This window comes from the organism of the source record quoted next (assembly GCF_019968955.1).
Source record: "MAG: Porospora cf. gigantea A chromosome Unknown PgA_NODE_760_length_11377_cov_317.982, whole genome shotgun sequence".
Classification (NCBI taxonomy): domain Eukaryota; phylum Apicomplexa; class Conoidasida; order Eugregarinorida; family Porosporidae; genus Porospora; species Porospora cf. gigantea A.
This window is the reverse complement of record NW_027151888.1, coordinates 1-11,377: the sequence shown is the minus strand read 5'-3', so window position 1 is coordinate 11,377 and position 11,377 is coordinate 1. Positions and strand designations below refer to the sequence as shown.

The window sequence follows — 11,377 nt, the reverse complement described above, 5'->3', positions numbered from 1 at the left end:
GTTCAACAGGGGGGGTCAACGGAGCCATGAACTCAGGTTGCAATGGAGGGCTGCCCGAGAACTCAGAAACCAGTGGAGGTCCTTGAGGTGCATCCACAAGCTGACCCGCACCGGGGGGGTCCTGATGTAGTTTTCCCCGCCTCTCCTTCTCGTTGGCACTGCTGAGAGACCTTGGCCTAGACACGGGTTCAACACTGCTGCTACTACTCTGAGGGGTGCAACTGCCGTTCGGCTCGTTGTCAGATGACACAGATTTAGCTGCTTGGGGCGTCAAGGCTGGGTGTTCAGCATAGAACTGACTTACCTGTCACCTCAATGAAAGTCTCAGAAGCTAGCAGAGTAGGCTTGGTGACCTTCGCACGCCGCCGGCGATCTCCCGCGATTAACACCTCCGACGCAATAAAAAGGCCCTCATCATCTTCAGCTGGAGCTTCAGGCTTCATGGACTCCTCGCTCTTCTGACAGATAAGTGAGGGTTGTGGAAGAAGCCGAGAGGATTCGATCGCTGCGGGCTTGGGTGGTAGGTCTGGATACTCTCCCAGATGAGAATGCGCCTTGAGCCTTGGTCTGGGGGGGAGTTCCGACATTACAATTGGTGGAATTTCAGGATGCATTCATCAATCATTCACTTATAATCAGATGGCGACTAAACAGGCCTGAACTTTACACATCGTTTCGACGCATAGGGCCTTCTCCGCATTCAATGCCTCAATATCTGCATTGATTTGCTGAATACGTCGATACAGCTCAAAAGGGTCAGAGGATTTCTCTGCTGACTCCTTTAGGAGTTTTGCGTCGGCATTCTTATCCTTTAGGCTACCGTTAATGATGCACATCTTCGCTGCTGTCGTCGTCATAATAACGTTCGCGGCCGTCGCATCGGAGGCATCGTCAGGCACCCCCACCTGAATGGATTTAGCGAGCTCAACCATCGGAGAGAGTAGTGGAGGCGCACTAGCTAAGACGTGGTGGGTTGGCATTGGTGTAAAAGCGTCTGCAATCGTGGTTGGGAAAGCGTCAGCACGGGTGGTAGGCTCATTCAAGTCAAAGGGCAGAAACGAAGGGAGCCCGAAAGCCTCTGGATGGGCCGGAGGAACCAATTTAACTCGAGAAGGAACTGGGGGAGGAGCATCGGAGGTCTCACCACAGGGTGCCGGAGGCAGGTCGCGTCGGGTTCCCGCGGCTCTGACGAGAAAGGGAACGCTGGCGGAGAGCACGGAAGTCGATGTTTGGGGGGTAATATCTGTTCGCATACTATTTCGGTATTTATGAGATTCTATACCAAAACGACACATAACAGAGAAAATTAAACATACACAAATAACGTGCGTATGAGACGACGAAACAAGACCCTGTGAACTTGAGGTACTCGAAGGTTGATGCACTGAGGTGTATTTTGAAAAAAAAAATGCAGCAAACAATTATTGTTGTCGTAAAACCCAACCAAATAATCAATCGTTTGAGGATTAATCACTTGATTGGGGCATTAATCATAAACGATACCGGAGGCGTGGACGCTTCAGTGCTTTCATCTTCGAAGTCCACACTCCATACTAGTGTAGGTCTTTTCGAAGCGCGGGGGGTGGTGCAAGTTGTGGTCATGTCCAGAGAGTCCGAGTCAGAATCTGGGTATGGACAAGGGTTGGGTTGTAATGGGGAAGAAGCCTTCGAGTTGATGGACGAAGAACTCTCCGAATCTGACCAGTCGTAGGCATCATAGTGGTATACCTTGGGGCTGCCATCGTCAAAGGTCACCTTTGACGGGTCGATGTGAGTTGGGGTGGACACTTCCCACCACGGCGTTTCAGTTTCTGCATAGGTTCCGGCCCTCCAGAGTTTCTGCGCCTCAGCCTGTCGACATTTAAGCCCTTTAATCCTCAGGCTGACCTCGCTCATTCAATTGAAAATTGAATTACCAATTTCCAGTGAAATAAAATCTTAATTGGTGGAGCGCCTATTGCATCTGAGACTACGCGTATATTCGTTGGAGTTCGATTTGTTACGTTCACACAAGGGAAAATTTGCGCATTTTCGATGGACCAGGTTCAATGTGGATTCCGTAGACTGCAGAAGGCACTCAATAACGAAAAGGACGCTGTCAGTTCATTAAAGGCGTTAGGGGATACGCTGGCGGAGACAAGATTGAAAGAGAGCATCCTGCTGGATCTGGGTTGTGCACCTGCGAGACCAGAGACAAGGAGTGTCCTTCGGCGAAGATATGAAGAGACCGCAGGCAAAAACGACGCTCAAGTAGTCTGGTTGCAGGATCGCCACAAGCAATTTCTTGAGATCATGCTCCAACTCCTACCGAGTGGGAAGGTTCCACCAAGAGTGATCATAAGGGAGCTCATGAAGGCGATAAGGGTGGAAGGCTTGGTTCGTCAAAAGCGCGGCTTTGAGGAAAAGTTCCCAACTGAAATGTTCGACTTCATAGTTACCAGGCTCGTGCTGCCTAACTCTGGCCTTGGTTGGGCAGCTAAATGGGCACCATACCCTGAAATGTACGCAGATTTCGCCCTGGCAGCAGCCAGACTGGTTGTCATGTGGGTAAACGTCGTTGCCAGCCCTCCTAAGAAGCCGAAATCCGAAAACGCATTTGAAAAGCTCACAACTGTGTTCTCCATCTTGAACCGGCTCCCGCTCCCTAGCCAGGTGCCTACTGACACTTTTATCCCTGATGTCACGGCGGAGAACTACCAAACCGAATACACGACCGCATGGCTGGCTTTTTTGGCTAAAGTCACAGATGACGCTCCCAAGGGCCTAGTACTCAATGTCCTTTACGCCCTGCCCCCACGAGTGCTACCCTTCCTACCCAACCCGTTAATCCTTTCGACCTTTTACCAGGACACATTCGACACCCATGAGAGTCTGTCTGTCTCCATAGCCTGTCTCTCAGGCCATTTCTACTTCCTCACCAGAGCCAGAGGAGGTGAGGACGAATCCGTTGGATTCTATTCACGTCTTTACTCGTTGCTCTGTGTGCCTGTTTTCTCATTGGCAGTCAGAACGCAATTCCTGCAGCTGCTTCAAGTCTGCCTCCGGTCGCCTCTGCTGTCCAAGGCCATTTTGGCTCAGTTCATCAAGAAGCTGTTGCGAATTGCCTGCTTCGTTCCCGCCCCCAATGCACTATGGATCCTAAGTTTGGTGATACACCTCCTTCAGAAGGAGACCACGCCAGCGATGCTACCGCTGATACACGTGGATTTGATGGATACTGCTTCTATGGACACGCCTCCGGTAAGTTCTCTGTTGGACTTCAACTTGGATGAGCTGGGAAGCTCTGTTGAGCTTCTTACCTGCTCCCTCCGAGAAATAGAACTCCTCAGGCGGCACACGTCACGGGAGGTCCGGGTGTTGGCATCTGCTTTCGAATCCGACTACCTCAAGCGAAAACATCAACAGGTGGAGCCACAAGACTTCGAGAAGCTTTCTCTTTCCTCGATGAGTTTGCACCAGCTTAAACGTTCGGGCAAGCGCATGCAAAGAGGTAAAGCTGAAGTGGAATTTCGCAGAGTTAAGTGGTCGGAAGCTGGATCAAACTTTGTTGTAACGTGACTTGAACTTACTCACCCCACATGCCCAGAGATGAATGGTATTCCTCAAATTAAGATGGAGATGCCTCTAAAAGAGCCCCTGCTGGTGGCAGGTGCAAAAAGCAGCCCTTCTACTATAGGATCCTCTCCTGTTGTAGTAGCAGACAGTGACGCAGTCACGACTTATATGCTGAGCACCGTGGGATGTCCCAAGGAAACATATCCCGGGGAGTGCCGTGTGGCAACGACCCCTGATGCTGTGAAGATGCTTGTGAAGCAAGGGTTTCGCGTCATCGTCGAATCGAACGCTGGCTACGCAGCTAACTTCCCTGATGCCTTGTATCAGGAAGCTGGTGCAAGCATTGTTGATAGCACAGCGGTGTGGTCGGCCGATGCTGTTTTGAAGGTCCGCGCTCCCAGCTTGGATGAAACGCATATGATCAAGACCGGGCAACTGCTGATATCCTTTGTGAGCCCGGCACAGAATCCTGAACTCGTTCAGGCAATCGCTCAGCGCAAGGCCACTCTCTTCGCTATGGATCGTGTGCCACGAATATCACGAGCGCAGATATTCGACGCTCTCTCCTCCATGGCGAACATCGCTGGATACAAAGCCGTAATGCTGGCTGCCCACCACTTCGGAAGGTTCCTGGGGGGTCAGATGACTGCCGCAGGGCGTATTCCTCCAGCCAAGGTGATGATTATCGGCGGTGGAGTTGCCGGTTTGTCGGGAATCGCGACTGCAAGGAATATGGGCGCCATCGTTCGTTGTTTCGACACCCGCCCGGCCGTTAGAGAGCAAGTGCAGTCTCTTGGTGGGGAGTTCCTAGAAGTGCAAGGGGTGCAGCTGGAGGAAGGTACCGGCGGTTATGCTAAAGAGATGACGAAGGAGTTTATCGACGCTGAGATGGCTCTATTCTCACAGCAGTGCAAGGAGGTGGATATAGTAATCACCACTGCTCTCATCCCTGGGAAACCTGCGCCTAGACTGATTACGAAAGAGATGGTTGCCAGCCTGAAGTACGGGTCTGTCATCGTTGACTTGGCCGCGGAGAATGGCGGCAATTGCGAACTAACGAAGAAGGATGAGCTCTATGTCACAGCCAACGGAGTCACCATAATCGGGTATACTGATCTTCCTTCCCGCCTTCCGCAGCAGGCCTCCAGACTCTATGCAAACAACATCACGAAGCTGTTTCTGACAATGACTGACAAGTCTATCCCCAATCAGATTCGCATAGACCTCGACGATGACGTTACAAGGGGAGCCATCGTGGTGCAGGCAGGTCACATCCTGCCGCCATCCAGCAAGCCGCTAGGGCCGCCGCCTGCATCCAAGCCCAAGGCAGTTGTAGCTGTGCAGAAGGTGGAAGTCACTCCTATGAGGGCTACACTCAACTCGGCGCTAGGCGTCACCGCCGGCTGCTTGGCACTGATGTTCGTCAATATGTTCTACCACGGGTCCTCCATGCTGTCTATGATTGTCATCTTTGCCTTGGCCGGCACCGCAGGATACCAAGCTGTGTGGGGTGTAGCGCATGCACTGCATACACCACTTATGGCGGTCACCAACGCGATTTCTGGCATCACTGCTTTTGGCGGACTTCTCATGCTGAGCAAGGCAACCACTCCAGTATCATGGTGGTTCGCTGCTATCGCAATGATGGTCTCCTTTATCAACATCTTTGGCGGGTTCCTGGTTACCATTCGCATGCTTAACATGTTCCGACGACCCACGGACCCTAACGAGCATAACTACCTCTACCTGATCCCAGGCATCTGCGTCCCTGGTCTCTACGTTCTCTCTAAGTACTGGCTCCATGACAACATTGAAGTGATGACCTACCTCGCGGCTTCACTATGCTGCATTGGCGCTATCGGCGGGCTCGCTTCTCAGAAGACCGCTCGCCTGGGCGCTGCTCTTGGAATGATAGGGGTGGGCACAGGTCTTGTCTGCACATTGGGCATGGTACGACACGACAAGTCATTCTTGTTGGTGATTACCATCCTAAGCGGTAGGCGTCGTCTTCTCATACTATATTCTAATTCCTTCCAGTTCTGGGTCTCCTAATTGGGGTTTACCTCGGACGCATCGTTCAGGTAACGGAACTGCCTCAAACCGTGGCAGCCTTCCATTCGTTGGTGGGCCTTGCCGCGATGCTCACATCCGTGGCGCACTTCGCTAATGCGGGGTCGATCGATAAAGCAACTGGCATGGCTGCATCCATTCTTGGCAACCTCATTGGGGGTATCACTCTCACAGGTTCCATTGTGGCGTTCTGCAAGCTTCATGGATTGGCGAAATCCGCTGCTTTGGTTCTACCTGGGAAGAACGCTCTCAACCTTACGACGGTGGTGGTACAACTTTATGCTATCTGGGTCTTCATGACTACCTCCAGCTTTCACACCGCCATGTTTATGCAGTACCTTACGATGATCATCTCCTTGTGGTTGGGATTTCACCTCGTGGCTTCTGTTGGTGGCGGAGATATGCCGGTGTGCATTACCGTCCTCAATTCGTACTCTGGCTGGGCGTTGGTGGCGGAGGGCTTCATGCTCAACAATGCTATGCTTACGGTGGTGGGCTCTCTTATCGGTTTCTCGGGTGGAATCCTTTCCTACATCATGTGCATTGCTATGAATCGATCCCTGACCAATGTTCTATTTGGAGGCTACGCCACTGTTGCGGCAAGCAAGAAGAAAGAGCAGAAAGAACACCGGGAAACCACAGCTGATGAAACCGTCGAGTTGATCACTAACTCCCGAAACATCGTCATCGTTCCGGGATATGGTATGGCCGTCGCCAAGGCTCAACATGCCATCGCGGAGCTAGCAAGAATTTGCCGAGCTCGCTCTATCAGCCTAAAGTTCGCTATCCACCCAGTGGCAGGCCGTATGCCCGGCCAAATGAACGTGCTGCTGGCAGAGGCTGGCGTTCCGTATGATTGGGTTTTCGAGATGGACGAGATTAACGACGAGATGAAAGACAGTGACCTATGCTTGGTTGTTGGAGCCAACGACACCACCAACTCGAGTGCTTTGGAGGACCCAGACAGTCCTATTGCCGGGATGCCGGTCGTACGTGTTTGGGATTCGAAGCAGGTCATCTTTATGAAGAGGTCGATGGCCTCTGGTTACGCCGACTTGGAGAACCCTGTCTTCTTCAAGGAGAACACTATGATGTTGCTCGGGGACGCCAAGAACACTGTGGAGACTCTGGTCAGCAAGCTCAAAGGCTACTGGGAGCCATAATGTGAAACAATTTGTTTAGTTTATTCACCTTGTGGAAGGAAATATGACTCCACAGGAGATCTGAAACTCCGAACTATTTGCATTGGCTTTAAGCTTCAGCTTCTGAAGGACTTCGGTTCTGCCGATTCAATACATCAATATGAGCAATCAGCCTCGGGACACCTACATTCTCGTTCTCGCAATCGACGAGTCGGACGTTGATGCATTGGCCGACATCAAGGACGCCATTAGTCGCCTAGTGTGCGAATCGCTTATATGGGTGCCTCGGAACGAGATTGCAGTCATCATTTGCGGTGAGAAAGGCGAGGAAGGTCTCCGAACGATCAACGTTCGATCTCCTCCGAATGTAGATCTCATTCAGGCGCTAGATGATCTGAGTCCCGCCGCAGTAGGCGACATCTCTGAAGGCATCACGGAAGCGGTGGGCCTACTACAACAACGAGCCCACTACACTAGCATCCAGGAGCGGCACCTGTGGATCTTCTCTGGAGGAGATTCTGAGGTGACTAACGTCGCTGAAGGCACTCGGGAATTGCTTGGTCAATGGGGAGTCGACGTTCAGTTCTTCGTTCCGCGACTAGAGTTGGTTTGCGAATCCTTGGCTCAGACGTGCGCTCAGTTCAACCGCCAAGTTAGACCAGTAGCGGAAATGGCAATTCCCTGCCATACGGTATCTAGATCAACTAAATGCCGAGTGGACATAAACTTTGGACAGGGCCTCAATTTACCTGTACAGATGCTGATCAAGACCCGAATTGAACCCTTCCCCTCCTTCAAGTCCTCTCACAACGGCCAGACTCTACGTCAAATCCGCTCATACTTCGTTGAAAACGAGGAGGTGCCAGTGGAGGAGGAGGAGATTGTTTCAGGATTTCTCTACGGTCGGGAGGTCGTCCCCATTGACGAGGACACAATGAAAAGCGTTCAATTCAAACCTGGTGAGAAGAGTTTTAAAGTATTAGGATCTGTGCACCACACGTCTATCTCGGAGATTTTCCTTGTTGGAGGCACGGAGATGGTCCTTCCAGAGCCAGGAAATGAGCAGGCATCAAGTGAGTTCAACGAGAGCTGTAGATTCAGAGGGAATGGCCAGCCTTTGTGAAGCACTCAGAAGAGAAGAGATGCGTCTTCTATGCCGCTACGTTTACAATCGCAGCGCTGATGTAAGGCTCTGTCTGCTTACACCAGCACCCAATGAAGGCCTCTACTTAAACTATATCCCGTTTACCAATGACATCCGAGACCTCGGGATCCGAAGGGTGCACCGAGATCCCACCGAGCTTCAGGTGGAGCGAATGGAAGCCTTCATCGACGATGCGATGCTGGAGACCAGCCTTGGAACTGAACTGCTGCCAGTGGGTGAAACACCAAACCCATCTCTAGCCGCGCTGCACGCCTACAGCCTAAGCGCACTAAAGAACGAGCTTGGTGACTCTAAACCTGAGAGTTTCATGGACACTGAGGCTTTGTTCCCGCCGCGCGAACTGATCGTTCGTCTAGAAAAGGGCGGAAGGGCGGCAGAAGTCAACGCTGCGTTCGCATCGAGCATTTTGCCCCCGAAGAAGAAAGTCGTCCCTGCCGCTGACCGTCCTAGTGACGCTGCTTTAGATCTTAGCCAAGTCAGCGTGGGTGTCGTCGTGAAGACCTCCCAGAAGCTGAAAGATGAACCTTTGACGCCTGCGACTCAGACCACTATCGGTCTCTCGCTCGAGGATTTTGACTTGTAGACTGTCATAAAGCTTGTCACTATCGGTCTCTCTCTTGAGGATTTTGACTTGTAGACTGTCATAAAGCTTGCCGATTTCGACTTGTAGACTGTCATAAAGCTTGTCATAGGATTTAACTTTTCTTGGAAATGGAAACGGGAGAGTTCTGACTGCTAGGCGAATCGGAAGTCACGTCAGCTTCGCATGAGTAGGTTGGATGTTCACCCCAACAAGATCGGGACAGGCTGCAGTCTGGAGGGACGGGAATTTTGGGCTTCCGTTTTTCCCTAAGGAGCTGGATCACACACTCGAAGGCGCGGAGTCGGTTCTGCAGGATCAGGTTATCGACTGCGGGTTTTTGTCGGCGTGGCAATGGATGTACGAAGTTTACCGGATGGTCGTCTGTAAAGCAGTAATCGTCCTGTCTTGGTACAAAAGGTCGGCCCCTAGGATCTACCAAGGGGCTATCCTGACCCTCACTCAGAGATATGGTTACCGGTGTTCGGCCACGATATTGCTTTTTGAAAGGAAAGATGTGACTGAGCTCCTCATAAGCTGCAGATGTGGTGAGCTTGGTGTGGAATGCTGCAGGTAGCGCTATGGGCAGGTAATGCCAGAGCAGCAACCGAATTAGCTGTCTCAGCTCCGGGAATACTCCCTCCACCTCACATTCTTGCGCTAACAACCGAAGGCTCTTCAGAGTGTCAAACGACAGCAATATCGGTTCGTCTTCAGGGACCACCAACATCGGCCTTCGTTGCATTGTGCACTCCAGCAATCGTGCCGTCGCTGCCATCAACACCAGCAGACCCACAGCACCCACCCGGTGCAGGCGAACTTCAGCGGCATCAGTAACGGAGACCCCATACGTCGAAGTCAGTAGCTCGGGCTTTCGTATTTCCTGACACACAAGACCAGCGAAGACTCGTTTACGGTGTGATATGACTTCCTGCTCGCCCATCACCAATGTTTGTGACATGCTTCTGCTCACATACACTCCTTGGAGGTAAGCGAAATAACCCAAATGCGCGTCCGGCTTCCCCGATATTCTCCACTTAGATCGAAAGGTCTGCAGTAACGTCAACGCATCCATCCGGAACGCCTCGAGCTGCCCCAGACCTAAATCCACAGAGGCACTCTCAGGCATTCCCATCTCTGGCGGCACTGAACCAATGGGCTCGTTTTCTGGCACCGGCAATCTCTCAGCATCTTTTAATGTGTAGGTATTCGACAGCGATGCGGGTAGGTACTCAGAGCGGCGGTATAACACCCTCGGTTTCGTACGAGAGCCAAGAATCGGGGGTAGGTGCATATTGTGACAATATTTTCCGAATTCACCTTCGAGGACGTGACAATATTTTCCGAGTTCTCCCAAGGCCTACGTATATGAACTGGACGTGTCCTCGTCCACAGTCCATTTGAATGACAACGGTGACTCAGTCCATTCACGGCTGATTGCTTCCCAAAAGTCTGCTCTTACAGTTGAGTTTCCGTCAAGAATGGGAACTTTCGTCTGATTGACTCGAAATACAGACCGATGGGAATGCGATTCTTCGTCAGCGGCGACAAGTAAACTAGCGGTCGGGCCTCCGTATCCAAAGCCAGCTTCACTGGGTGCTCAGTGTGCAGCCGGTCCTGAGCGATCCCTAGCTGCTCAGCCCAAACACGCAGAGGCAGCTCTCGGTAGGTCACCTGCGGTGTCACAGCTGACAACGTGAGAGGATCCCCTTGGCGAGTGCGTTTGAGTGTTAGAGGGCAGAGTTGGGGGTCTATGCGGCCTTGTTCAAGCATGGTTTGAAGCTGGGCTAAAAGTCTGTTGAGTTCCTGAACTTTAGCTTTCGACTTCTTTGCAACCCGCGGCTCGATTCGTTCTGCGTGACTTGTCATCGCATGATTCCCAATGATCGTGACGTAGATTCCCACAAATGCCAGTCCGAGCACGCCGACCGCCCATCTCTGAGGAGCAGGCTGGATCTTCAAGCGGGGTGACAGCTCCACATCCAACGCAGCCAACACGTTCAAGAGTCCTCGAAACTCGCCGTAGCCGCCGAAGGCCGTTTCTACCTGCGACAGCCGGTGTACTGTAAGCGGTAAAACACCTGGTATGACCAACGAAAAGCTCTCACTGTCAACTATCACATGGCCCGACTCTATCAGTATCAAAGTTCCTTTCTTGAATTTCCATGTGTCTCGTAGTCTTTGGGAAACAGTTCTGTTTGGAGTGCTGGGTGAACCCAACAGGGTGTCCTTCACAGGCGTCAGCGGTGCCAAGGAGAGAGCCACACGGATAGCAGATTCATGATGGTGCTCCATTAGCAGACCGATTCGAGCCTCCACTGCCTCCCTTTCTGATAAGGATAGAATTGAGTCCGGGTCACATATTTCAGATGGGACGGACTGTCCACATTCCTTGTAGTTAACTTTGGGATTTGGAAATGTCACTGGATTGTACAGCGGATGAGGTTTGACCCGTGGTTTAGTGCCCAATTCCAACGTTGTTGGACCGCTCGATTCTTCCGTGCCGGTTCCTATAAGGCCGCTGAATAGATTGGTGCTGCCAGTTCTATTTCCGGGCTTGGAGCTGTCTGCGCCTTTCGCACCACCTGCACCACCATCTTTGCCTTCCGCACCACCCGTACCACCATCTTCGCCTTCCGCACCACCCGTACCACCATCTTCGCCTTCCCCACCACCCGTACCACCATCTTCGCCTTCCGCACTGCCTCCTTCATGCCCGTCCTCACCACCGACACCATTTATCTTCTCATCACGTAATTCCTCTCGGGAAACTGGCATGGGAAGGCCCATGCGTTGAGTGAAAGCCTCCCTTGACATTATCGGCATCTGAAACACTACAGGGTCATTTTCAGCTCCGGCAGCCCT

General features: G+C 52.0%; 8 protein-coding genes across 13 annotated transcripts; 3 read left to right on the top strand and 5 right to left on the bottom strand.

Annotated features, from left to right (window-relative positions):
- Window positions 1-284: 284 nt before the first annotated feature.
- Window positions 285-587, bottom strand: KVP18_001677 (uncharacterized protein; the record flags this gene model as incomplete). Its single annotated transcript, XM_067951921.1, has 1 exon — window positions 285-587. The coding sequence occupies one exon, from the start codon at window positions 585-587 to the stop codon at window positions 285-287; it is 303 nt and encodes a 100-aa protein (XP_067806409.1).
- Window positions 588-635: 48 nt separating this feature from the next.
- On the bottom strand, window positions 636-1,295 carry KVP18_001678 (uncharacterized protein; the record flags this gene model as incomplete). Of its 2 annotated transcripts, none has more annotated exons than XM_067951923.1 (1): window positions 636-1,295. In XM_067951923.1, the coding sequence occupies one exon, from the start codon at window positions 1,293-1,295 to the stop codon at window positions 636-638; it is 660 nt and encodes a 219-aa protein (XP_067806411.1). The 2 variants fall into 2 exon arrangements, with proteins under 2 accessions (XP_067806411.1, XP_067806410.1); XM_067951922.1 differs by having other exon boundaries at window positions 636-1,253.
- A 175-nt stretch (window positions 1,296-1,470) lies between these two features.
- On the bottom strand, window positions 1,471-1,896 carry KVP18_001680 (uncharacterized protein; the record flags this gene model as incomplete). Its single annotated transcript, XM_067951925.1, has 1 exon — window positions 1,471-1,896. One exon carries the CDS (start codon window positions 1,894-1,896, stop codon window positions 1,471-1,473), a length of 426 nt encoding a protein of 141 aa, XP_067806413.1.
- Window positions 1,897-2,034: 138 nt separating this feature from the next.
- On the top strand, window positions 2,035-3,558 carry KVP18_001676 (uncharacterized protein; the record flags this gene model as incomplete). Its single annotated transcript, XM_067951920.1, has 1 exon — window positions 2,035-3,558. The coding sequence occupies one exon, from the start codon at window positions 2,035-2,037 to the stop codon at window positions 3,556-3,558; it is 1,524 nt and encodes a 507-aa protein (XP_067806408.1).
- Window positions 3,559-3,612: 54 nt separating this feature from the next.
- On the top strand, window positions 3,613-6,788 carry KVP18_001679 (uncharacterized protein; the record flags this gene model as incomplete). The annotated part of the gene is made up of 2 exons (XM_067951924.1): window positions 3,613-5,551; window positions 5,593-6,788. The coding sequence occupies 2 exons, from the start codon at window positions 3,613-3,615 to the stop codon at window positions 6,786-6,788; spliced, it is 3,135 nt and encodes a 1,044-aa protein (XP_067806412.1).
- A 139-nt stretch (window positions 6,789-6,927) lies between these two features.
- Window positions 6,928-8,515, top strand: KVP18_001673 (uncharacterized protein; the record flags this gene model as incomplete). 3 transcript variants are annotated; one of them, XM_067951915.1, is made up of 2 exons in its annotated part: window positions 6,928-7,840; window positions 7,869-8,515. In XM_067951915.1, 2 exons carry the CDS (start codon window positions 6,928-6,930, stop codon window positions 8,513-8,515), a joined length of 1,560 nt encoding a protein of 519 aa, XP_067806403.1. The 3 variants fall into 3 exon arrangements, with proteins under 3 accessions (XP_067806403.1, XP_067806401.1, XP_067806402.1); XM_067951913.1 differs by having other exon boundaries at window positions 6,928-7,890; XM_067951914.1 differs by lacking the exon at window positions 6,928-7,840 and having other exon boundaries at window positions 7,910-8,515.
- A 112-nt stretch (window positions 8,516-8,627) lies between these two features.
- Window positions 8,628-9,806, bottom strand: KVP18_001675 (uncharacterized protein; the record flags this gene model as incomplete). Its single annotated transcript, XM_067951919.1, has 1 exon — window positions 8,628-9,806. One exon carries the CDS (start codon window positions 9,804-9,806, stop codon window positions 8,628-8,630), a length of 1,179 nt encoding a protein of 392 aa, XP_067806407.1.
- A 164-nt stretch (window positions 9,807-9,970) lies between these two features.
- On the bottom strand, window positions 9,971-11,338 carry KVP18_001674 (uncharacterized protein; the record flags this gene model as incomplete). Of its 3 annotated transcripts, none has more annotated exons than XM_067951918.1 (1): window positions 9,971-11,338. In XM_067951918.1, the coding sequence occupies one exon, from the start codon at window positions 11,336-11,338 to the stop codon at window positions 9,971-9,973; it is 1,368 nt and encodes a 455-aa protein (XP_067806406.1). The 3 variants fall into 3 exon arrangements, with proteins under 3 accessions (XP_067806406.1, XP_067806404.1, XP_067806405.1); XM_067951916.1 differs by having other exon boundaries at window positions 9,971-10,807; XM_067951917.1 differs by having other exon boundaries at window positions 11,023-11,250.
- Between the last annotated feature and the right edge of the window lie 39 nt (window positions 11,339-11,377).